We start from the raw sequence: 25,375 nt of genomic DNA, 5'->3' as shown, positions 1-25,375 counted from the left end.
CGGTAAAGTGATGCTTCGCGGCATGAAGTATCGACGAAGGTTTGCCTGCATTTTTATTTCTCCTCCGCTCCATCATTCCCTTTCTTCGTCTGCTACTTACATGCCGTAATATATTCGCGCGCGAACTGTGTTGGTCGTTTTAGAGACGGCGCAAATAAAGCAGATAAAAACGAGAGAAAAGGAGCGAAAAGGCGAGAGAGGGCGGAATAGGGAGAAAGAGAGGAAGATGCGAGGATGAGGGAGGAGTGGAGGGAGGGATGGAGTGCAGCACGAGCCACTCGCTCCCTGCACCATCTGTTACACCGTTGCATCGAAGACGTTGCGCCCGGGCATTCGCAGGGACACCATATGCTTACTGTATGCCATCGATATTACAGGACTCTCTCTCTCTCTCTCTCTCTTCTCTCTATGGCGCTCTTATTGTTTTAAATATCATACCTGTCGTGCGTGGTGATTGAAGTCTTGCGATTTCGAAACGTGGGACATAGTTCCTCGCATCAAATAAACGTTAAGGATCCAAAGATGTACGATGGCATGTCTGTAAGGGAAAAAATTGTATCAGATTTTTTGTCTATTTATTTGTATCAGATATTATATTGTTAATAAGTTATATACATTATAAATCCCTCTTTTTCGATTATTACAATTAAATTACTTAATTTATATCTCGATAATTATCTTATGATTATGATTAAATTGCTTTGACAGTTTGCTTTATGAGAATTTAAAATTAATAAAAACACGAAATAAAAAGCCTGTGACCCCATTTTCGGAAAAACCAACTGTTCAGTTTGTATCTCCACTCGAATCTTGATAAGTGCAAGTTAAAGGAGAACATGAATATTCACAAATATAAGATGCAAGATAGAATCATTCCACATAGAAGGCAGACGTTTTCTTCGAAGAAAGTCGGTTACAAATGTTTTAATACACACATGTGTCAAATCCAATCGAATCTCTTATGCTTGATTCAGCTTGATTTAGAATGACTGTAAACTGACACTAATTAAGTACGTAATGACATCATCAATGATATTTACAACATAATAATAATGACAAAATTTATGTAAATTAGTGATAAATATTATAATATTGAATCAAAATAGAATCTAACATTTTTTATTAAATTCTTATTTATATATTATTTATTTATATGTTGTTTATATTATATTATATATTATTATATTATTATATATATTATTATATATTATTATATATTTATATTATATTATTATATATTATATATTTTTATTATTATATGTTTATATATTATTATATATTATTATATATATTATTTATAATATTTATTTATATTATTTTCTTATTCCAATATTTTCATTATATTACAAATTCGTTACTTTGATATCTGTTATTTTAAAACAACTATATATTTGTATTAAATTATAGGCCTAATTACCTTAATGAACGCTAAAAAATTAATGGGAAATAACAATATAAATAAATTGCATAAATTTATAAATAAACTAAATAAATAAAGTGTTCAATTACACTAATTGTTATCAATATTCTATACATTATTCTATTTTACAAAAAACAATCAAAACGGATAAATAAGAGTATGAAAGACGCAAAATGTTTAGATTGATCGTAACATCACGAAATGCTTGCTCGTATTGTTCCCAAAAATACAATCCAGCAGAAGCGGCTCATCGAAGGTAATCTCACGAAATGAGTTTGTAAAATCGCATTCCTATTCACGTTCGCGCGTCGACATCAAAGGTATCGCGCTGCTTCGTTCCGGGGAGCGAAACGAGGACGTTGATACACACGAGTCTACGCACGAGCGCGTCCAAGAATGGCTTTTAGCTCCCCTGTTCCTCCGTCTCTCTCTCTCCTTTTTTTTCTACCTGAGCCACGTGGCGACGCGTGCTGGCTACAGGGGACAGTTGCCGAGGGCTCATCGGCCGCTACCTCGCCCGTCGTGTGTGATTCAGGGTGTCTCTTGGACAGAGAGGAGAAGAGAGGATAAGAAACATTGGAAGAAGAGCTACTTGTCGAGAGAACCCCGCAGGTTCCCGGCAGGATGATTCCTCTTCATCTCCGATAATCGTGACAGATCTGTATTCTGTATCTCATAGTTACTGTCATCCCGGGATTTTCGAAGAATACAATTTAACCATATGAATTTGTTCTCTTAATCTTCTTTTTTTTACATTTTATTAATATTCTATCTCGACGATTTTAATATTTGTCACAAATTTTCAAATAATTGTGAAATATCTTTTCATAAAATGTCTGGATCAATATGTAAAAAATATAAAAGTTTATTATTAATATAAAAGTTTGTTATTTTTTATTATTAATATAAATATAAAAGTTTATTATTAATAACACGGCAATCTTATGGAAAATAAAAACTATGAAGTAAACCGATTAAAACTTTGAGAAAGATCAAAATTCACGACCTATAACAGAGCATCTGTCCCGTATATATTGGTTTTAAAATCATATCTCCAACCCTATATATAAGCGATCACGTGTTTTCCCCGATATTTTAATACTATTTGGTATTTGCTGTGGGTCGCGTGCATGGGAACTCATAACAACGTAGATACTCACATTCTTTTTATGTCAATCATGAAATACGATCTCGATCATTTCCTAACATTCTTTTTTTTATGCGTTTTTTTCTGGCTATAATATATATCATGTTATTAGAAAAATAATTATTTGTTACTTCATTTGTGCATAAAGGTTTTATTACGCAGCATTATCTTTTATTGTTACTTATTAAGTTCTTATTTTTCTTTACACATTTTTATTAATCATTTTCCTATGATTTCTAGTAAATACGATCTCATAAGATAAACAGTTCGAAATCGTTAGATGAAGAGGCATCGTCCCGAAAGCATTAAATTTTATGCAATTTTCTCCAATTAATCTCTAGAAAATCGACTGTATCCCGTTGACGTGAAATTCCATTAGCCACATGGCACGCATGTGCAATTTACGTAAGCCATTTGCGATGTAAACGCCCTACATTAGTTTGTTTCTACGCAATTCTTTTTCGAAAAAAATCTACGAACAATAAATCAATTGATATATTTAATATCATTTTTTTGAAAAAAAAAAAAAAAATTTCATTTTACATGCATTATAGATTGCTTCTTCATTATTCAAACGTGAGTCACTCTCGACGGGAGCTTCTCGGATTCGAAAAATCGCAGGGAACGACAGACATCGACGATCGACACCGCTCTGCTGGGGTGGATTTAGTGATTAGCAATTAACTTCGACCCTCCTGCTGCTCACCGATGTCCGAATGCCTCTCTCTCTCTCTTTTTTGGATTATTTTTCTACGCTCTACCGGCCGCCGATTTCCGTTCGTCGGAAACGTCATGTGGCACATTAATTGGATCCGCGCTGAATAAAAGGAGGAGGCTCCTACATCGAATTTAGAAACGCCCAAACCAATCTCCATTGAGATATAAATAGTAGCAACATGACAGTGACTGACGTGCATAAACGGCACCTCAAAAGTCACTACTCATATATATATATATATATATATATATATATATATATATATATATATATATATATATATATATATATAATATCCTATATAATTATTTATATTATTATAATTACATTATTAACAAATTAATCAGATAGGAAGCGTTATTTTGATGTCAAGTGACATTACTTTGATGTTTAATGAGATTATTGGGCTACTATTTCTTATCTTCGAGAAAAAAGTATCAAATTATTAAATTATTTTATTATATTTTATGGAAATAGAAAGATAATATAAGAAATATATATTCTATTTAATTTGTTTACCCTAACATAATAATTTTATTTCATTTTATTTCTTAATTTTGCCAAATTTAGAGTTAAAAATAAACATATGTTTCTTCTTTTTACTATTATTGTAATATAATTCATAATTATATGTTAAATATAGAAATTTTGTATATCAAATTATCGTTGTAATTTTTTAACGGAATATAGTTGATAGGAATCTTTGAAGAGAGATGATATAATGCGTGTGTGTTTCTTGTGGAAGACGATAGAGAAAGTCGCCCAATACCCTTTTATCTTCCTCCACGTTGGCAACGTGGTGACAAATTAAAATGGCTAAGAGAAGCAGGTGATGCCGTCTTGGTAGCCCATTTATCTTTCACGTTGGTCGATTCTTAAATATGGTTAAGCGAGACTTCAACGCGAGATCAAAATTGGCTTTCTGCCCTTGGTTGATGGAAATTTTGTGATGCGGTGCATACATAATGAGGTGTAGTATTAGATTACGAAAATGTTCTTATCTCTCACTTTGCTGTTTTCAGCATATTTTTGACAATCTATTTACTTATCTTAGTATTTTCTTAGAAGAGTAAAGTAATGCGCACATGCATACACATATACATAAAAGGGGGAGGAGAGAGAATAAAATAAGAGACAGAGAGAATAAAATAAAAATAAAGTAATTAAGTTTTTTAAATCGTAACATTTTATGTCATTTTTAATCATATTTGAATTTTACATTTATAATAAAAAGAGTAAAAATACTTTTTTTCCTTCATAAAATATTATAATTATCTCGTAAGATAATGTATAATTTAATGACATACACTTGATGCATTAGAGTTGACATTAGTCAAATGAATGTTAACGTGAATGATAATGTAATAAAAATATAATATCGATTTTAGGATACGAATTTTGATGTTTTCCGATTACATTATCAAAAGTCGCGTCAATCGAAGTACGCATTAAGCGATGCACAGGCCTGGGAACCGAAGCAATCATCGACAACGTTGCCGCAATAACAGCCGTCCAGATCGTTCGAAGATTCACCCGGGTTCGCGTTAGTGGAGGGTGAATCACCCCGGGGATTTAGGTGGTGTTTAACACACGCTCCAGCGAATCGAAGCGTCGCCGTGGTTGAAACGAGAGGTTACGCGAAAGTGGAAGAGAGACCGATATAGAGAGAAGAGGACCAACGGTGCGTGACCCCCTCTAGAAGGGTCAAGTACCGGAAGTAGACGGAAGCACCGAACGCAATGCCCCCCGAAAGCACTGGGTCACGTGGATGAACAACAAATTAACCGGCATCGAAGCATCGCCACTCGCCTGCCCCACCGGCGGCCAAAAACCTCTATCCACCCCTCGGTAAGCATCCCTGAACATCCCTCGGCTTGCGTATCCTGCCGCCATATGCCGCGCAGGTGAAAAGACTGCTCAGGCTGACACCGGTGGAACGATTCTACTGTATTATCAGAGTTCTCGATACACTTTGGAATAACGACACATGCATAATACACGGTGATTGTTAATAGTAATAGCGACAAATTCTCCATGTTTGAGTTATTTGATGAATTCCATTTTTTTGTCCCTTCGTAATGTTCAACATTGAATATCTTGATAATCAAATATAATTAAAATTGTGTTCTTTAATACATAAAATTAATGAAAAACAGGATCAACTTATCTAGTTTCACTTTATACTTTATCTAGAATAATTATGATAATTCAAAATATTTATATTACATTATCTTGATTTAGTCTTTTTTTTTAAATTATGAGTATAAAATAAATAAAATAAATAAAATGATATTAATTTCTAACACAATATATTATAATAATTGATTATAAAAATATATTTCATGAGCAACGAAGATTTGATAAAAGAAATTTACATAATTAATGATCAGAATGATATCTTACGTTATATTTCGTTCATTAATTCCGCGTATTAATTCAATTCATATCCTGTTCTATTCTAATAATACCAAATGCCTGCTTCTGTACGCGCACGGATCTATTTATATTCTCTATTACATCTATAAGGGAATTTAGAAGGAATTTAGAAAGAGGCACATAAATTTCTACATTAGCATTAAAAGGCGTGTGTGGATTGTGGCATCACAGAAAGTTTAATTTAGATGGTTTTGTTCCACCAGTTGATACAGCTGTGGAGAATAAACTCCGTACGATTAGATCGAGGATTATGTCTAAAAAGAAGATAAAAATTTCTGTTCCGCACGTGACGCCTTTTATTTCCGGCTGAAAAGATGGCGAAACAAAGTGACGAGAACTTTCATCGAGAGAATTCTTTGATAAATCGTGTCAAATCCTTACAGGAGTAAACAAGACGTCGCGTTATCAACTGAATGCACGGAAATACATTTGTAACCCAGATCAATTTAATCGACATTCCGATTCCTATGCAAATGAGCCATTCTTGTCATGGCATTATCGAGTGATAAGAAATATGTATATCGTGCTTCATTCTAGGCAATTGTATATCCCATAGAGTATAAGTATATGTTTAATGTCAGATTTTTATGATATGTAGGATTTAAACCCCCCAATTGTGTGTAATTTTATTATGTATATATATAATATTATATGTATAAATGTATACAAAGAAATGTTTTTAAAACGAAAATGTTAGAAAGCGAAAATAAATATTGTAAATCTCATGCATAATTAGCATATTTTTTATATTAATAAATTAACTTTAAGTATATGATAAAGCATATGATGCAAATATCAACAACATACTTGTCACACATATTATGTAATTTCACAAATTAACAAATTCACAGATTTTTTCGTAACCCATTCAATATAATGAATAATTATGTAGATATTATTTTATAACATTTATAATTGCTTTAATTTTTAAATTTGTTTAAATTCTATTATTTGTAATGAATTACTACAGTATTTTATTGATTACTTTCTTATTTTCAACTTATCGGTATATTAAATTAAAGGACAATAGTAGAAAACGATCTATCCTTCCTTCGATCTTTGATCCATAAAGTCCCGCGAGCATATGAATAAAGATTCATCGTAAGATTCATTGCAAGTTTCGTTTTGAAAGGACGATGCCGATGAAAAAATGTCTCAGGGTCGATCTGAGATAATTGGAAACCTCACTTTCCTCTACCATCCTGTAATAATCGGCGCATTTAATGACGTAATGACGTAAGCAAAGGCAGATGGCCCGTGTTTGTGTCATCGTGGTTCCCAATGAAGGAAATTATTCTGCTTTCCATCGAGTGTGCCAGATTATAATAGTACGTGTCCTTAATCACATTTTTACTACACATCTCTCAAGTTTCCTTTCTCTTATGTGTAAGTATATATAATATAATATAATTATATTATATATTTTATAATTATATTAATATAATTATTAATATAATTATATTACATATATTTTTATTACAAAACATCACCCCAAATTTGCTCAAATTATTTCGTATAAGTTTATACAAACATATAAATAAAAGTTTTTAATCCTATCTATAAAAATTTCACGTAGATGTTTGAATTATACTTTAAAATATTTTATAATATTTTAATCGAAACATAAGATTCACGTGTGTATTGCATAATTGCAATTTAGATAATTCAGTGAATTTAACAAATTTATGAGTTACATATATTTCATTAAAGCATAACTTAATCTACTTCTATGCAAGCGATTGTATCCATAGGAGGCGACAAGCCATTGCAACTATATAAGCTGCGTACCGATGACACCCGCAGTGTTCGTTTAAAGACGCTTTCTGCGGGACCGCAACGGAAAAGTATATACGAAGACGAGACGCATCGCACAGGTGGCACTGCAAAAGAACCACCTGCATCAACCGCGCGAATGTTCGTTCGTTCGTTCGCAATCATTTACTGCATAATCGGAGTTGCAAACGGTACTCAACTTAAAGAAGGAAAGTGTACAGTTTGTAATCAGTATTTCTTGTATTTAATTCGAAATGCGACATTTTTAGTGTGTTGCTTGCTGAAAATCCATAAAAATTTAATAACAATCTTTGATGAATCATATCACAGAGTAAAAAAATATCTAACTATATATATACAGGATGTCCCGAAACTAACGCTTGATATTTTAAAGGTAGATTCTCTGGCCAATTTAATAACGATCGTACATCAATATTATATAGAATTTGGACTTTTTTCGAGTTCAACCTTTTCTCTTCTTGCCCTCATCTTTATGCTTTAATTGCTCGCACAACACAATTTAATAATATCTTCCTTCGATTTGTGTGATATTTAAAATCCCGTACAGTATTTATAACTGAATTGCATTTGCATGGACGGCGTTACGAGACGGTGACTGATGCGAGTGTTTAGCGGCATGAGACCACGAAATGCCAGATTATACGAGTTCGGGCAGGCGGTTACCTTAATGAGCCATCGCGTCCACTACTTCTTGCCGTTAATTCTCGACGCGGCGCGAGGAAAGTAAAGTCAGCCGGCAGGTAGTTTTTCGGGAGAAAAAGAGTAAAACAGGTGCGGGAACCGACGCGCGCGAGCGGACCATCTAGGCACAACACGCGGCTTTATCTACACTGATTTATCAGGAGAAACAAATTGTCCGCGATAATTCACCTGTTGCCTCACCCGCCGGGCAACCGCCGCCCTCGCGTCCGCACCGTCCTTAAAAATTCGTTCGGGTTCGCTGGAACAAATAAGCTGATGCGCGATACCTCCAGCTGGACCTCGGGGTGGGAGATCATCGATATTCCTGCTGAATACCCGGTACTTGACTATTACCGCGTCTGAACGATCGTTTCATCAGTGCCGATCGTGTCTAATTTTGCTCCAACCGATGTTTTTGTTTCCTCACAGTTTTGTCTTTCCGTAGAATTAGTTTTAATGCAGATGAAAGAAAAGAGAATAATATGTATAATAATATTTTCTGATTCGGCGCACATATAAATGTAATTAATACTAACATAAAAATTTTTTGAAGTAAAAATCATTTTTATTCAAGATTTTCAAGATATGAATTTTGGCGCATAAAAGTTTTTATTACTTATTTAAAATTATTTACTGTTTAAATTATTTATTGCTTGTAATTTTATGATTGTAGAGTGCATTTACCATTTTTCCAACATGTAATAATGTAATAATTTTGTCGCTTTATGTAATTATACTATGAGATTTATTTTAATATCATTAAATTTTGTAGTTCAAATATCCAAAAGCCAATTAATCCCAAGTAAATTAAGAATATCGCTTAATGGAGCACTCGTTGGTTACGGAAGTACTCGAGAAATCTTTGACCGCCAAGAAATCATAATAACATACTCTCGAACTTTTATGCATTTTACGACCGGAGAAGGCGGCAGCAGCAATCCCCTTTAATATATAATCTTCGGTATTACCGTTTCGTCAGGCTTGAAAAATGGACCGATGCGATGCTGTTAAGGATCCCCGGTATGGAAACTTGAACACGAAATTCGCACGCATTGATATCCAAAGTGCGTGCGTGATCTAAATAAAATTTACTTTCAACGCGAGACGTGACGAGAACCACTGTTATTATATAAAAATGATTTAATAGCGCACAATTTTTTGTTGTTAACGTTTTTTTGTTAAATCAGTAATATATTAATACAATATAATACAATAATGCAAGAATATGTTAATGTAATAAAGTTGCTATTTTTATTATTGTACCTCTAAAAGATGCATCTTTTTCCGAAATCAACTTTAACGTAGAAAATATTTTGTACATTTTTAAATATTATATTATTGTAATATTCTATGTGCATCACATATTAAAGATGCACGAGAGATTTTTTGACACTGGATTACTTCCGTAACCAGAAAACAATTCTTATTTTCTTTTGAATTCATTGGCTTTTGAAAATTAATATTATCTATATAAAACTTTTAGTAATATTAAAATAACTCTTATAATAATTATAAAGCAATCAAATTACGAGCATTATCACATGTTGGAAAAATGGTAACATTCATAAAATTACATTATAAAGGAATAAATAATTAGAAATATATACAAGAGAAAAAACCTTCATGCGTTTTTAATTGTGTGCATAAATTTTTATGTCAAGCTTGTATTTCTCGATGCAACTTTTGTATTTATCTGGTCGTTTTATTAAAATTCGATGATTTTATTTTAAAAAAAATATGCAATTATCAGAGTTATAATGTGCACTTTTCTTCCTTGAAAGAATTTGCTTCAAACTCACATAAAGAGTCTAATTTATGCAACTTTCTTCTGATTAAACGTAAAATCGCTGATTTGAGAACGTAATTAATATCCTATAAAAGATACAAAATGAACATAACGCATCATCATTTTAATTGATGTTTTCTTTATTAACAACATAATAAAATAGTTTACAAGAGATTTATAATTGAGAAACTATAATTAATTTCTTCGATACATATCTTTAGCGGGAAAAAAGAGACTGTTTTTTGAAAAAAAAAATAATTGAAATAAATTTATCAAAACATAAGGAAATTACTTCAAAGTTTCTGAATACTTTTGGATAAAGTTGTTGTTCTTAATAAATATACAAACGTTTACACAATATTATATTTTATTTTAATATCTTTATATGTCTTTTTCTTTAGCATATATTATTTCATCATCTTGTAATTAAATATATGTTTTTTTCTTGTAATTAAATATATGTTTTTTTTCTTTGCATACACTGATTTACATTTCTACGTCTAATTGTCACTCTACATTTTTAAGCTTTCGCTATAATTGATAAAGTTCTGGTTTTTTTCTTCCAGACGATTAATAAAACTGATTCTCGATCGTCATTAAGCCGGTTTCACTCGCATTACCCCAATGACTTTGCGAGACCTAGTTTCGAGAAGCTCACGCCAAGCTCGCGTCATTTACTTCCGCCGGTTGATCAGATATACGCAGAAGCGAGGAAAACCAGCGCAGGTTGCATCGGTGACGAACGGTACGTGTACTTGTTACGCATATATATGCATGTAAAACACGATTGTGTACGCGTGTAGACTGCGGCCGGTGATGAAAGATCGGCATCGTCTGAAAATTACGAAGGTAACCCCGACGTGTGCGTCTCAAACTGGGCCAAGTATAAGGTAATATGGTAATAGATAATTCGCGCGCGTTATCGGATCTCCTTTAATGCATAATATTTTTGGACGTCCATAAATACAATATATGAAGAGAAAAGCACTACAATTGTTAATATTAAAATATAGACATTAATTCGCAAACACGTGTCTACGTATGCATAAATGTGCTTCAAAATTTATATACAATATGCTATTATCTAATTATACCGCACATTTTGGCGTGCAATATATTATTATAGATGTATCCATATATATATCCAAATATATATATGCATTTTTATAGATAAAGTCGAATATATATATTTTACAATAGAAAATATATTTATCTAAAAATGTGTTTTTTCAAGCCTACTTTTAAAATTGCATAAAAAGTAGATTCCTATAAACTTTTAATCTATATCTATTATGTAATAAATCGAAATTGAAATATTAAAAAGGTGATGAAACGATTAATCGATTTAATGAAAGTAACTTAATAAATACGGGTGCGTCACTTTCTTTTTGACAGATTTAAATCATAACACATTACATTAATCTGTTTTATATATCTTACTTCTGGAAGAAGATACGTTAATTATTTTACAGCAACTTTGTTATCATTTTAATCAATGGAAGGAAATAAAAAGACTTTCGAAGCAGCTTAAAAGCGTGCTCGCAATATATTCATTTGCACCTATATGTATAAATCTACATGCACGCAATGCGCACATATGATTCGGTCATGCGATCATGTGCACATGATGCACGTATGTACAGCTTCAGCTGTCTATTTAACCGCGTCTTAAGAGAAAGGGAGATCTCCGGTAGAGAGGGAGAAAGACGGTGTACGGTAAGACTCCGTCGACTGCACGACACTTATTTTTATGCCCGCTCATTCGCACCCGCTTATGGTCGGGCACGTGCTACCCGGATCGATGAAGCGTGGTCTGCATTGTGTCACATTTATAAATCATAAAAGCATTTAATATACATCGGACAATTCTCATTATTTCTCTCTTTTCATTTCAGGGATAATATTCTGCATTTCATCGCCGTCTAATTAAATAAAGCATCTTCTCTATATTTAATCTACTGTTCAATTAATAAAATTGTATCAATCTTTAAGCAGCATTGGATTTAAATTTTGTTATATCTTTAGTCTCTGGAGGGAGTTTCTTTTATGTTTTCAGATATTATTTAAAAGAACGTGATCTTTTTATTCTTTAAATTTTACTCAATCGTGACATTTTTGTAATTTATGCAAGAAGAAAAAGAAAAAAAACTAATATAAAATACATAAAAAAATAATACGAATAAAGGGTACGCTCTCTGATCGGTGCACAATCGCCTTCTTTCACTGCATATTACAAGATACCCGGAAGGCATCGCGTTTAGCCACGAAAACCGCGGTAACGTCGCTTAAGAGGCTCAAACCCCGTACCCCATAATAGCGGTATGGCGCATCAAAAATTTAAAATTACGTTGACGACTCACTCCGTTCACGTCCGCGATAAGCATCACTCACCGAGGCCCTCGAGTCGATGTCGATGGCGCAAACCGACCGATAAACCGCAATAAACCATAAATTAATGATCTTCGGGACGGCAGTAAATAATAATTTTATCCCCCTCCCCTCAAAGAAAAAAGAAGTGCCTATGGTAAGCTGGGTCAATATTATTGACGTTGATCGGCCATTGGTCTGTTTGCTGAGTCAATTTACATCGCAGATACGAATCCAGCGAGAAAACGTGATTTGTGACGTCCATCATCAATTTGATGGATACTAGTTTATCATTACAGTTCATTGTGTATGTAAAATATGTGAAACGTAATATAATAAATAATAAACGTAATATAATAAATAATAAATAGGTTTATAAGAAGAATTTTTCATGATTGTCAATAGAAAAACATTTTTCAGAGTCTCAAATATATGAAATTATCTATACATAAATTATCTATACACAATGTTTATTTTCAAGTGCTTAATATGCATCTATATAAATGCAAATATACATCAAACAGAATCATGAATTTTCAATTTATTTTTCTCTCAAGACACACCTTTGCACGATTACGCGTTCTCTTTTAAATTACAAATATAGAGCATAATTGGACAAAATAAAACCGCACCTGTGGTCTTCGCCTATAATGATCATTCTCGCACAATATTTACGAATTATTCATATTTCTGGGTATAATATATGAGGATGTGTTATCTTTAATCGAGAGACAAAAGAGAAGAACGCTAAAGCCCAATGACTCGCGCTTTTCCAGACTAAAAGAACGTCGGACAGCTGGCACAAGGTGCCTCCTGCCCCCCCTTGTTACATTCCCTTGCCGAAAGTACGTTCGTTGGACGTAAATTCTGTGTTTCTTCTTCACTGCCACGTGCCAACCGCCTGAGTTCACCGAGCGTAAAAAGCTCGATGCTGTCAAATTCGTCGCTTGATAATTAACGGATGAACGTTATGCGGCCATAGAGCGGTTTCATATTGGTACTTTAACACTTATTTTCTCAAAGTCAAACGGATGTTTTACTGTTCGCTACGTTTAAATGAAATTATATATATCTTCTCTCTTTTTTTGTTGTCGTATAACGAATAATAATAATAATAATATAATAAAGAAGCATAATGTGCATATGTTTATTGCGAGAGAGAGAGAGAGAGAGAGATTTTTATTATTATTTAAATAATCAAATGATGCAAACTAAATTTCTTTTATTTACATATGTTTAATGAAATTTTGTAAAATAGTTCTATTTGATAGATATATTTGATAGTTTAATAATAGCTTAAAATTGCATTTTGTTTTATTATTCTTTAATTTTAACAAAAACTCTTGTGTAATTAAAAAAAAAAGAAAGTAAGAAAACTCTCTTTGCATTCTAATATATTATTATATTTAATTAATAAACAAAAGTGTCTATAATAGTGTGGTATTTCTGTTATATTTTGTAAAAATAAGGTATTATTTTCATAATTTACGAGTAACTTTTTTTGAGAATAATAATAAGTTTATAATCTTACAAAAGTTTAATTTTATTATCATTAATATTAATTGTCTTTTATTTGTTTGAATTATTTTATTATAAATTGATAAGACAACAATAAATTCTTGAAGTTCGCCAGTAAATAAAATAAAAAACGTAATTAAAATCGACCACACTGGCAATTTTTATTGGTGGTAAAGAATCACAACGTTTCGACCATAGGTTTTGGTCCTTTTCGAGTGAACTACAAAAAACATATTATTTCCAATATTACAAACAAAAATAAATTACATTGATTTTGAAAAGAAAGAGCAACAAGTTATTTACATACGGTAATTTAATTAAGTATTATATCGTGAAAAATAAGGAAATCACTTCGTCAAGATTATCATGTCAACCTCTCCAAACACACAGAGAAAGACTAGACAACCTTTATTATTCTATCATAAATATTGTTTAAATTTTCAGTGTCCTTTTGTAAGTTAATCGTGTTGTCAAACTTTTGGTCGAAACGTTGTGATTCTTTACCACCAATAAAAATTGCCAGTGTGGTCGATTTTAATTACGTTTTTTATAAATTGATAAGATTAAAAATCCAAGATTTATAATTCTTTTTTTTTAAAGAAGATAATAATTAATTGCTATATTAATAAGAATTAATACGCAAATTTTTTTATAATTTTTATTAAATTTAGTAATATTACACACACTTAGATTTTTACGTTAAATTACGTTTTAATTTTAATTGATATATTTAATTTTAATTAATATTTATATTTTTTAAATAATAATTTAACATTTTTAAATAATATTAAAATAATTATAATATTTATAATATTTATAATGTTATAATATATAATAATTATAATATTTATAATATTATAATATTTATGTCAATAATTGAAATAATTCTTTTTAGAAGAGAGGAAAAAATTATCTTTTTCCTCTCTTCAAGTATTAATTTTTTTGCCCACTTAGATACTTTAAAATTTTTATTCAATTTTTTATTTATTTACTATTTGTTTATATATATATCAATCATTTTATTTAATATACATATACACATATAATTATATTCATTACGAGACTATTCATCTTTTTATCTGATATAAGAATTTATATAGGAAAAAAATTCATATATGGAAATTTATAATACTTATGTTGTCATCTATAGAAATTTAAACGAAGATCTCGAAAAATTTTAATTATCAAATGAGATTATCTTGGTAGGTCCAAAGATAATTAAAAAATTGATATTATCGATTGTCGGTAACATAAAAATATGAATTTATTCCGATTCAATGAAATTGATTTCATATGTATATAAAGTATATGAAATTCATTCAGAAATTATTTTATTATTATTATTTCAATCTAATTTTATTAATATTAATATATAAGAGAAATAAATTAATTAATTAAAACCTGCCAATATAGACAATCAATATTCTTTCTTTCTTTTTAATCGTTACTTATCACTTTCATGATTAAAAGTTCGCCATCTTATTTTATTCCACAAAAGCGATCTCAAACGCGATCGATTTTCGATTTATTAATTTATTATTAATTTATTATTACTTTATTAATTATTTTATTATTAATTAATTTATTAATTTATTGATATTATAATTGCAATATTCGATAATTTATTTATATCATAATTGTAGTAACATATTCTATCAAAATATAAAATTAGAAAATGACATTAATACATACTTATCTATCTATAACATTATTCACAAATATTATAATATATTTATTAATTGCAGAATAACATACCTGGTTATACAAAAATTATTGCATTTCGGCGAGAAAATAATTTGAAGAAAATGGAGGCTGCCCATTGGATTCACGCATTGAAACAGATCATCGATAGCAAAGTTATTATTAATAACGCATGTAAGATCGATCTTACACAATCAATACATTAACACGTCACGACACGCAAGACTCGTGATACTTTACGAGAGATTCACTGATTTAATAACACTCGCGAGTTTAATAACACGCCGTGTTCCTTGACGTAATTTCGAAATCTATCGAAAGGCCGTGCCCCGAGAATCGAAATATCGACGCGCAATAATCGACTCGATTGCGAGGGCGCCCCGAAGCCTCCCCCCTCCCCCGGAGGTTGAGTTCATGAGCGGCTGGGGTGCTGGGGTAACCGATGGATGCGCCGTGCATCATCACGAAGAAACGTCAAAATGAGAGCACCCTCGTGATAGCTCGCGGCGCGACGCAGTGCAAGTCAAGGTCCGCGGTTTAGCACCCCCGATCCCGAGGAACGTCAACGACGGACAGCGACGTTGGCAGCGTCCGATGTCCCGCGACAGGCGTTCGCGCTGACGCGAAAACGGCGAGCCGAAAGCGAGTCGAGTTGAGTGACAACTCTCTTGTTGATATCGTCTGGCGGTTCCGGAGAAAGCAAAGTGTGTACACGCTTCCTGGATCTTAATGATTTTTCACCCGTACATTACACTACTTATGCCTGTCTGTCCCCCTAGGATCGTGTAAATTACTTCCTTTTTCACTCGTGTGTTCGTCAGTCCTTTTCCAGACGAAGAGGCTTGGGAAATATTGCGAAAGATTGTTTACTTATGAGTCATTCGGAGCTTGGATTGTGACAGTAATATATTTAAAAAAAATCATTTTTCTTACGATTTACACTATTCGCCAAAATTCCATTGACTGTGAATGAGAGTTTAATATTTTTCTGTATCATAGCGCAATATTTTGTTTTGTAAATATTAATCTTTAAAACTAACATTATATATATCGATATTTAAATTATTAAATATGTGACGTAGAAAAGATCTGAAAAAAAAGTATTAAAATGTAAGAAACAATTTTGTATATGGTTCTTTTTCAAAAAAGAAAAACTGTTATGATTTGTGTTATGAATTAGTACAATAAATTGATTTTTAAAGCCTGTATCTCTGGATGACTCATATGCTTGTCACAAAGCCTTAATAGATTACAATATTTCATATATATTTCTCTCTATATATATTGTTACATTTGCTCTCCTACAACAAAACATATACAAGATATACATAATTTTTCTACAAATATAAAGTAGAGAGTAATATATAAATAACAAATATAATATCTGATTTAATGATGTATATTTCACGTGACATCATATACACATCATCTTGTCACTATAGGAAAACTACAACATTAGGGGACCTGCTGCAGGCACATTTGAGACCTGCGGTGGTTGGTGAATGGTGTTGCAGATAGATTCCGTGTGGGGCTGGGCGTCACCCCCGCTGCGCCTCCAGCTGGCCGGGGGGACCAGGGCTGCCTCGGGGAGAGCAGCTGTGGGTGCCCCATCCTCGCAGAGGATGGGTGAAATAGCTGTAGAACGCGCTCCTTCCCCAGCACGCCTCAGTCATACTTCTGAGAAGCATCCTCGTGCAACTCTAACCGAGCTTAATGTTCTTCGGCGTCATCGGGAGCTGTGCGATGTCGTTCTCAATGTTGGCTCCAGAAAAATATTTGCACATCGTGTCATTCTCTCAGCATGTAGCCCATACTTCAGGTAATGTGGTATGCAATTAATATTCTTTTTACTACTTAAGCATTGTGGCAAGAATCTATCGTAATATTGTATAACACAAGTTAAATTTCTATCAATCAGGGCAATGTTTACTGGGGAGTTGGCGGAATCTAGACAAACTGAAGTAACGATACGCGACATAGACGAGATGGCTATGGAATTACTCATAGACTTTTGTTACACTTCTCACATTATCGTCGAAGAAGCAAATGTTCAAACTCTCCTTCCAGCAGCGTGCCTTCTTCAATTAGCAGAAATTCAAGATATATGTTGCGAATTTCTCAAACGCCAATTAGATCCGTCAAATTGCTTGGGCATCCGAGCATTTGCGGATACCCATTCGTGCCGCGAACTTCTGCGAATTGCCGATAAGTTTACTCAACATAATTTTCAAGAAGTATGTGCGAGGAAGATAAACGTTAATTAAATTCGAATTTGAAAATACTTATGAGTTTATGTATATTTTTCAGGTAATGGAGAGCGAAGAATTTTTGTTACTACCTGTTGGCCAATTGGTGGACATTATTTCATCGGACGAATTAAATGTACGTACAGAGGAGCAAGTATTTAGCGCCGTGATGAATTGGGTCAAGTATAACGTCACGGAAAGACGACAGCATCTATCTCAAGTTCTGCAGCACGTGCGATTGCCGCTGCTTAGCCCGAAATTTTTAGTCGGCACCGTCGGATCTGATCTGTTAGTTCGTTCCGATGACGCTTGTAGAGACTTGGTGGACGAAGCGAAGAATTATCTGCTTCTGCCACAAGAAAGACCGTTGATGCAGGGACCCAGAACGAGACCCAGAAAACCTACGAGACGAGGAGAGGTGTTGTTCGCCGTTGGTGGATGGTGTTCGGGTGACGCCATCGCTAGCGTCGAGAGATTTGATCCTAATACTGCCGATTGGAAAATGGTCGCACCTATGAGCAAACGAAGATGCGGAGTAGGCGTAGCGGTATTAAATGATCTGTTATACGCGGTTGGCGGACACGACGGACAAAGCTACTTAAATAGCATTGAACGATATGATCCACAAACGAATCAGTGGTCTTGTGATGTAGCGCCTACCACCTCTTGCAGAACCAGTGTGGGTGTCGCTGTGTTGGATGGATTTCTATATGCAGTTGGTGGCCAGGATGGAGTGCAATGCCTTAATCATGTGGAAAGGCAAGTGTCTAATTAATAAATTAATTTTCCAATCGACATTTGACATATAAATATGTAAAATGCTTAATGTATAATTTTATAGATATGATCCTAAGGAAAATAAATGGTCTAAAGTGTCGCCAATGACTACCAGAAGATTAGGAGTGGCGGTTGCTGTGCTCGGAGGTTATTTATATGCCATCGGCGGGTCTGATGGACAATCACCTCTCAACACGGTAGAAAGATATGATCCAAGACAAAATAAATGGTCCCAAGTGTCACCGATGTCTACGAGACGTAAGCATTTAGGCTGTGCTGTATTTAATAATCTAATTTATGCTGTGGGAGGACGAGACGATTGTATGGAACTCTCCAGTGCGGAACGTTACAACCCGCATACGAATTCCTGGAGTCCTATAGTAGCGATGACATCTAGGAGAAGTGGAGTAAGTTTATTTTTTTCTTTTATTTATTATGTGTTTTAAAATATAAAAATGTATGGAACATGCCGCATGATTTGCTTGCAAATAAACTATTAATGTGTGTGTATATTTAAATCACTATAATTCATATATAACTTTGCACAACATTAAATTAAATTCCTAACATAAATATTAATATTTGTCATGAATCTTAGGTAGGTTTGGCGGTAGTAAATGGTCAGTTGTACGCGGTGGGCGGATTCGATGGAACTGCGTATCTGAAAACAATCGAAGTATACGATCCGGAACAGAATCAATGGAAGCTATGCGGTTGTATGAATTATAGGAGACTTGGCGGAGGTGTGGGAGTAATGCGAGCCCCACAAACTGAGAATTACATTTGGTAGCTCAGGCCCCCCTCTTCAGCCCAAATGGCTGAAACTCCTCTAACTCCTCTTACACCGATAACGCCAGTTACACCTGTAACCCCTCCCGCCCCTGTATCGGTTCCTGTTGTTATAACTAATACTAGAAAACGCTACCGCCGATCGATGAGCATTATATAAGTAATGTATGCATTTTGTAAAAGACTTTGCCTTTCTAAAGTTTCATGAGAGCATCTTGCATCGAGATTTTTTGTGTTTAATTTATTAGTAACTTTAAATTTCTATCTCTTTCCAGCTCATTCCAGCATAGATTGTGCGTAGAGAAGATGCGGATATTCCATCGATTTACTGCCGTTATTTTATATTTATATTACATCACATTATTTTACAGGACTTTTCGTCAATGTTATTTGTATTTTATTATATTATATAATATATAGATTCTAATTATTTAGATTTATATGCCTAAAATATTCTTAAAGAAATACCTTGTCTATCTTACAGATAGGATTTTAAATAACGTTTTTCTTATATGAAGAAAAAGAAAGGCAAAATCTCTTCCCTAACTTTGCCAGAAACATACATATTTTGAAAAAAAAAATATTTCCAGCTTCCATTTTTCGTGAATGATCGAAATAAAAATTTAAGTTGTCAGTTGTAGTCATAATTTTAAAGGGTTGCTTCTATGCCCAATAATACAAAAATGTAATATAAGATATGATAATTTCTCTCTATGTAAGGCTAGACTGCTCTTTTAAATACATGGATACCTTTTTTGTTTATAAGACTGAATCTCAACCAGAAAATATTAAAATATTAAACTGTGAAACAGTTAAAAAAAGAATTTCTTGTAAAGATAATAAATTATATCATTTGCTGCTAACAATTTGTACTTTTCTGATTTAAGGCATTTATTATATGTTATCAACGATTTATAACAAATGCCAAGAAGCACAATATGTATAATATTTAAGATTATATATTATTTAAACACGACATTTGAAATTGTTTTTTCGTGTTGCTGCAGGAAGATGCCATTTATATATAACCAACATCCGTTATATATCTTTAAATCTACAGAGGAGTAGCCTTATCGTACAAAATGGTGATAGGGATCATTGATCAATAATCTCATAATGTAACACATTGTAATTATGTAATAAGAATCAACAGCATTGGTTACATAATGATCAAATTGTTTTATAAATAATAACAAGTATTGTGTGTTTGCAATTTATTTTAGTAAAAATTGAACAATTGCATTATTAGAATGATTTAAAGGATGCAAAAACGCTTAAATGTCGCTGTTACATTTATGAGATTGTTGAAGGCAGCAAAATGCATGTCTAGTGTAAGAACATATTGACGATGTAATGTAATTCTTTCTAAGCAGCTGGTTGCAGATATAATTATTCCAATTTACTGGTTATCGAATAACCATTACAATGACTTATTAGTACATTTCTCAATTAACTGCTGGACTATTCTATATAGTCAATTATTATATGTTTAAGTTATGAACTTAATACTCGTGATACTATAGAAGAGAAATCGTGGATTACTGTTCAGTTAATCAAACTAGACATTAAAATGGTACAAATTATATTGTAATGCGCGAACAAAGTTCAAATAAGTGTTCAATATCCAATCTCTGAATCTTATCTGATTTTGAAGAAGTTGGAGCCCTATATCTGAGAAGAAAAATGTATTATTATTTCCACAATATTTAACATGCATTTATTATTAGCTGATTAATTTTAACTCTTATGTGAAAACTTATACATAAGAGACATTGTATTGAGCTTTAATACAATCAGTTTCCCATAAGTGAGAAATATCGAAAGTGATTATATTATTAATTATTGCATGCAATAATTCTGAGTATAAAACACAAAGTGTTAATGCAAATATATTGTTTTTTCATCTTACTAAACGAGATCAAAAGCTTATTCTGTACAATTGTTCAGTACAAAGGAAGAATCATAGGATTTCTTTCCTGTTCTTTGTCAATAAATTAAAGAAAGTGTGCATTAGAATTTGCGTAAACCATTATGTATACTGTTGTCTTGTATATAAAATACCCTGCTATTTCTTCTCCTGGAATAACAATTTTTTTAAGACTTTTTTTCTTTTTATAAGGGAGAAATGCAAATTTAATGCAGATTTTGCAGAATTATAAGTTTTACATAAACATGATTTATTATTTTGAATAACAGAGAAATTTGATAATTCATTATTTGTTTCAGATTAAAAAAAAAAGCATTAGAAAAGTTAGGAAAAATTTATAAACTGTCGTTATATTATGTGCATGTATTTAATATGTATTTTCATGTGATTCTGCTATAAAAATCAATTACTAATATCAATAACCTATATAATTTTTAGTAAAAAAAAATGATACATATGTTCAGAGAATAAACTGCTCAAAATTTATGAAATAAAATACTAAATGAGCCATATAAAAATTTAATACTGTTAAAATTTCAGCACTTTCTTCCTTTGTATTGAAACTTACATCCTAACTTTCAAAGTGCCATTTTGTTTTGGCAAAAATATATTTTTTATATATTCTCGATTTAAAATTTAGAGTAACTTTTATTGAAAGAATTCATGAATTATTTTTTTTCTTTAGAAATATTTTACGAAAAGGATGTAATGAAAAGCTTTTAAATTAAAGCTCCAAGCAATGTGACATACATATATACAATATCATATGATATGAGTCACGAAAAATACATACGTCATACATCCTTACTTGCATGCTCTGTACTTTTTTTTATAATTCTCTCTTATTCCCTCCAACACGTGCACGTGGGTTTATCTCATTTTGAGTGCAGAAAGTGCAAGATGGCGCAGTTGAAAGGTGCAAATCTATATATGACGTATGTACGGCATAAGTCAAACGCGAAGGGGACATGGCGACCGTGGTGTCGTAGAAGTTGGTGATCTTTCGGTTTCGATCTGGACCTACATGCTCGTGTCTCCCGTAATCGAGAGTAATCGTTAAGTATACAGTAGATTGAAGAGAGCACGACACGATGAGCTTCTTCAGCAAAGTGTTCGGCGGCAAGAAGGAGGCGGCTGCACCTTCGACGGCCGAGGCGATCCAGAAACTGCGCGAGACGGAGGATATGCTGATAAAGAAACAGGAATTCTTAGAGACCAAAATAGATAATGAAGTGCTGATAGCGAGGAAGAACGCGTCGAAAAATAAGCGAGGTATTAATAATAATTCTCGGCTTTAAATTTGGATTTTACGACACAACTGTCATCGCGTGACAGTTTATTTATTGTCATTTCATTCATAATTCATAGCGTGGTGATTATTCGTTTATTTTGTGCCCTAGTATCTATACATACTCTTATATAAATAATTTAATTTGCCATGTATGAACAGTAGTTTGATGGAGCATTAACGGTATCATCTGTTTTCAGCTGCTATCCAAGCGTTGAAGAGGAAAAAGCGATATGAAAAACAGTTACAGCAAATTGATGGCACGCTATCTACGATTGAAATGCAAAGAGAAGCACTGGAGAGTGCAAACACAAATACTGCCGTTCTTACCAACATGAAGAGTGCCGCAGATGCAATGAAGACTGCGCATCAGCATATGTAAGATATATTTTATTTACGTGATTATCATTGGTATCATATTCAAAATGATATAAGAGTAACAATTGTCTATTTGACAATCATATAATTTATGCCCCTATTTGTACTAGAGTGTAATTATTTTATGTTTTTATTTCAGGGATGTTGATCAAGTACACGATATGATGGATGATATAGCGGAGCAACAAGATGTGGCTAGAGAAATTTCCGATGCCATATCTAATCCAGTAGCATTTGGCCAAGATGCCGATGAAGATGAACTAGAAAAAGAGTTGGAAGAACTTCAACAAGAACAGCTTGACAAAGAATTACTTGGTATTGATACAACGACAGATGAACTGCCAGCAGTACCGACTTCAGTTCCTGTTGCACCAAACAAAATCCGCACAAGTAACTATTATTCTAAGCCATATAATATTATTCTAAGCCACATTGCTACTGTAGGAAGATTTTGATCAATTTGATACAAAGTCAATAAGTCAATAATTATTATAATTTATGGTATTGTGACATTATAATAAAAAACATTGCAATTTTATTTTTAGAAGCTAAACCAGAAGAAGATGAGGACTTAAAAGAATTGGAAGCTTGGGCATCGTAAAGTGATTAAAAGTGACATTGAAATCAAAGATACAGGACGTTTTTAGATAAATTTAAATTACATATTATTATTACCACCATGTGCATAATATTATATCATTTATCTTGCATTAATTAAATAACTGATTAAATTAATTTTTTAATGTAAGTCTGCATTGTTTAGCTTCTTAAGCAATTAAAAAAAAAAAGAAAGCTATCGAAGTTAATAATTAAGCTTTGGTAAAGATTTTATTGCTTGTATTTTTATGCTGACAAATATTATTAACAATTGAACAGCAACAAATGTGGCTGAATAAGTATCAGTGAATAATGGCGAGAGATTGAGTAGATATATATTTTATATTTACAGTAAATATATTGATATAATAAATGGAGATTAAAAGGAGAAAACGATATTGTGAGAAACGATGAATGCAATTCATGTAATATAAATCCTTATAAGAACGATGAATGCAATTCATGTAATATAACTGTAAAGAAACAAAATAACGCTGCTTACGTATTATGTGAAAAAAAATTGATAGATTGTAAGTGTAATACATGTAATGAAAATAAACCGAGCGAGACTTCTATGCTTGCAATATTTTACAATATTAGTGAGAATCAAATAAAAAAAGGGAATCTAATAAGACGAATCTTATTTTCATTCATTCGCATCTTTTGCTCAGCAGTTTTGACTATCCTTATTTTTTTAAGTAGAAAGATTCGTCTTAGGGTGCATTCAGAAATTTTACCTGTGAAGTAGAATAGCATTTAATTGACTCACAACAGAAAAATTTTTGCTTTTTTTTTCTCGATAATCAATTAAAAATCTAGGACTAGTTTTACGAATTTTTACGTTTCTGTGTCTCTCTCTCCCCCCCCCCCCCCTCTCTCTTTCTCTTTTTATCTTTCTCTTTCTACTTTTCATGTGTTCTTAAGATTGCAATTTGAACTGTAGTAAGAAATTTATAAGCGAATATTAGGAATACGCCAATAAGACCAATAATTCTGCCGCTGAGTCACGCAACGTTTCTTATTAGCATATTCCTGATTGTCTACATATATAAATTTCTTACAACACTTCATTTATAAGCTGTCTCTTGCACACGTCTCTTTTTTTATTAATTTAATATTAAATTTAATGTTAGAATTAATTTTTTAAACAATTTATGAAGAATTAATTTTTTAAATAATCTATATAGGTATCTATATAAATAGATATATTTTTGTGTTAATTTAAGAAGTTAGATTATTGAATTATTAATATTTTCTTTGTGCAATTTATGTAATTATATTTCGTTAATATTTTATTATTTATAAAATCACGGATTTCGACGATGATTTCAACGATGCAGATGATGAGAATAATATAATATCGAATCAGAATTTCAAGACGAATATTGTATTGTTAATCGTTAACAAAGCTATTGATGATGTCCAAAAATTAAAAAGGATGATAATAAAATATATGATAAAGTCCTATGTAATTCTATGCGCATAAAAAAATACAACTACTCTAGTAATATATTACGTAACGTATTTTTTGAAACGAATTCTGGTATATTCAAAAGTTAGGCACAAGAGCGTGGCAGATAACAATGTATGCTTCTGTAATGATAGAATTAAAAGGAGAAACAGACCTATACTGTAAATTATTGTGAAAGAATTAAAGCAACTAAAAATTTCTATAATTATACGTCGCTATCTGCTTGATAACGGTTTTAAAAATTAGGACATTGGTGAACTTATAATTATAGATTATATTATTATAGACCATTAATTGCATTATAAATTATAGAACTAAATTTTTTTCTGTTAAT

At 32.2% G+C, this 25,375-nt stretch overlaps 3 protein-coding genes across 11 annotated transcripts in view; 2 read left to right on the top strand and 1 right to left on the bottom strand.

The window, feature by feature from the left end:
• The window catches only part of LOC145966136 (uncharacterized), a 111,212-nt gene extending 94,831 nt beyond the window's left edge, over window positions 1-16,381 (bottom strand). The window contains exons 1-2 of one of the 2 annotated variants that reach the window (XM_083089958.1): window positions 15,623-16,381; window positions 439-538 (exon numbers count right to left, since the gene is read on the bottom strand). The gene's annotated coding sequence lies outside the window, so the exon portion shown is untranslated. The remainder of the gene's footprint in view (window positions 1-438; window positions 539-15,622) is intronic. The other variant, XM_083089957.1, reaches the window with a different exon arrangement.
• On the top strand, window positions 15,949-19,816 carry Dbo (Kelch-like protein diablo). 8 transcript variants are annotated; one of them, XR_014436972.1, is made up of 7 exons: window positions 15,949-16,272; window positions 17,011-17,387; window positions 17,487-17,802; window positions 17,876-18,573; window positions 18,656-18,998; window positions 19,190-19,545; window positions 19,656-19,816. XR_014436972.1 is itself a non-coding variant. In XM_083089954.1 (7 exons), exons 3-7 carry the CDS (start codon window positions 17,191-17,193, stop codon window positions 19,379-19,381), a joined length of 1,746 nt encoding a protein of 581 aa, XP_082946080.1. In that variant the 5' UTR covers window positions 15,949-16,272; window positions 16,348-16,469; window positions 17,083-17,190; the 3' UTR covers window positions 19,382-19,816. The 8 variants fall into 8 exon arrangements, 7 of the variants coding, with proteins under 7 accessions (XP_082946080.1, XP_082946078.1, XP_082946077.1 ...); XM_083089954.1 differs by adding an exon at window positions 16,348-16,469 and having other exon boundaries at window positions 17,083-17,387; window positions 19,190-19,816; XM_083089952.1 differs by adding an exon at window positions 16,348-16,469 and having other exon boundaries at window positions 17,042-17,387; window positions 19,190-19,816.
• A 2,432-nt stretch (window positions 19,817-22,248) lies between these two features.
• Window positions 22,249-24,166, top strand: Shrb (charged multivesicular body protein shrub). The gene is made up of 4 exons (XM_083089961.1): window positions 22,249-22,579; window positions 22,796-22,973; window positions 23,113-23,363; window positions 23,519-24,166. The coding sequence occupies exons 1-4, from the start codon at window positions 22,399-22,401 to the stop codon at window positions 23,572-23,574; spliced, it is 666 nt and encodes a 221-aa protein (XP_082946087.1). The 5' UTR covers window positions 22,249-22,398; the 3' UTR covers window positions 23,575-24,166.
• Window positions 24,167-25,375: the final 1,209 nt, after the last annotated feature.

This window comes from Camponotus vicinus, unplaced genomic scaffold (genome assembly GCF_025532165.1).
Source record: "Camponotus vicinus isolate PSW18456_S1 unplaced genomic scaffold, iyCamVici1.0 SCAF_2, whole genome shotgun sequence".
Taxonomy (NCBI): domain Eukaryota; kingdom Metazoa; phylum Arthropoda; class Insecta; order Hymenoptera; family Formicidae; genus Camponotus; species Camponotus vicinus.
Note: the sequence above shows the minus strand (reverse complement) of the source record. Positions and strands in the feature narration are given on the sequence as shown.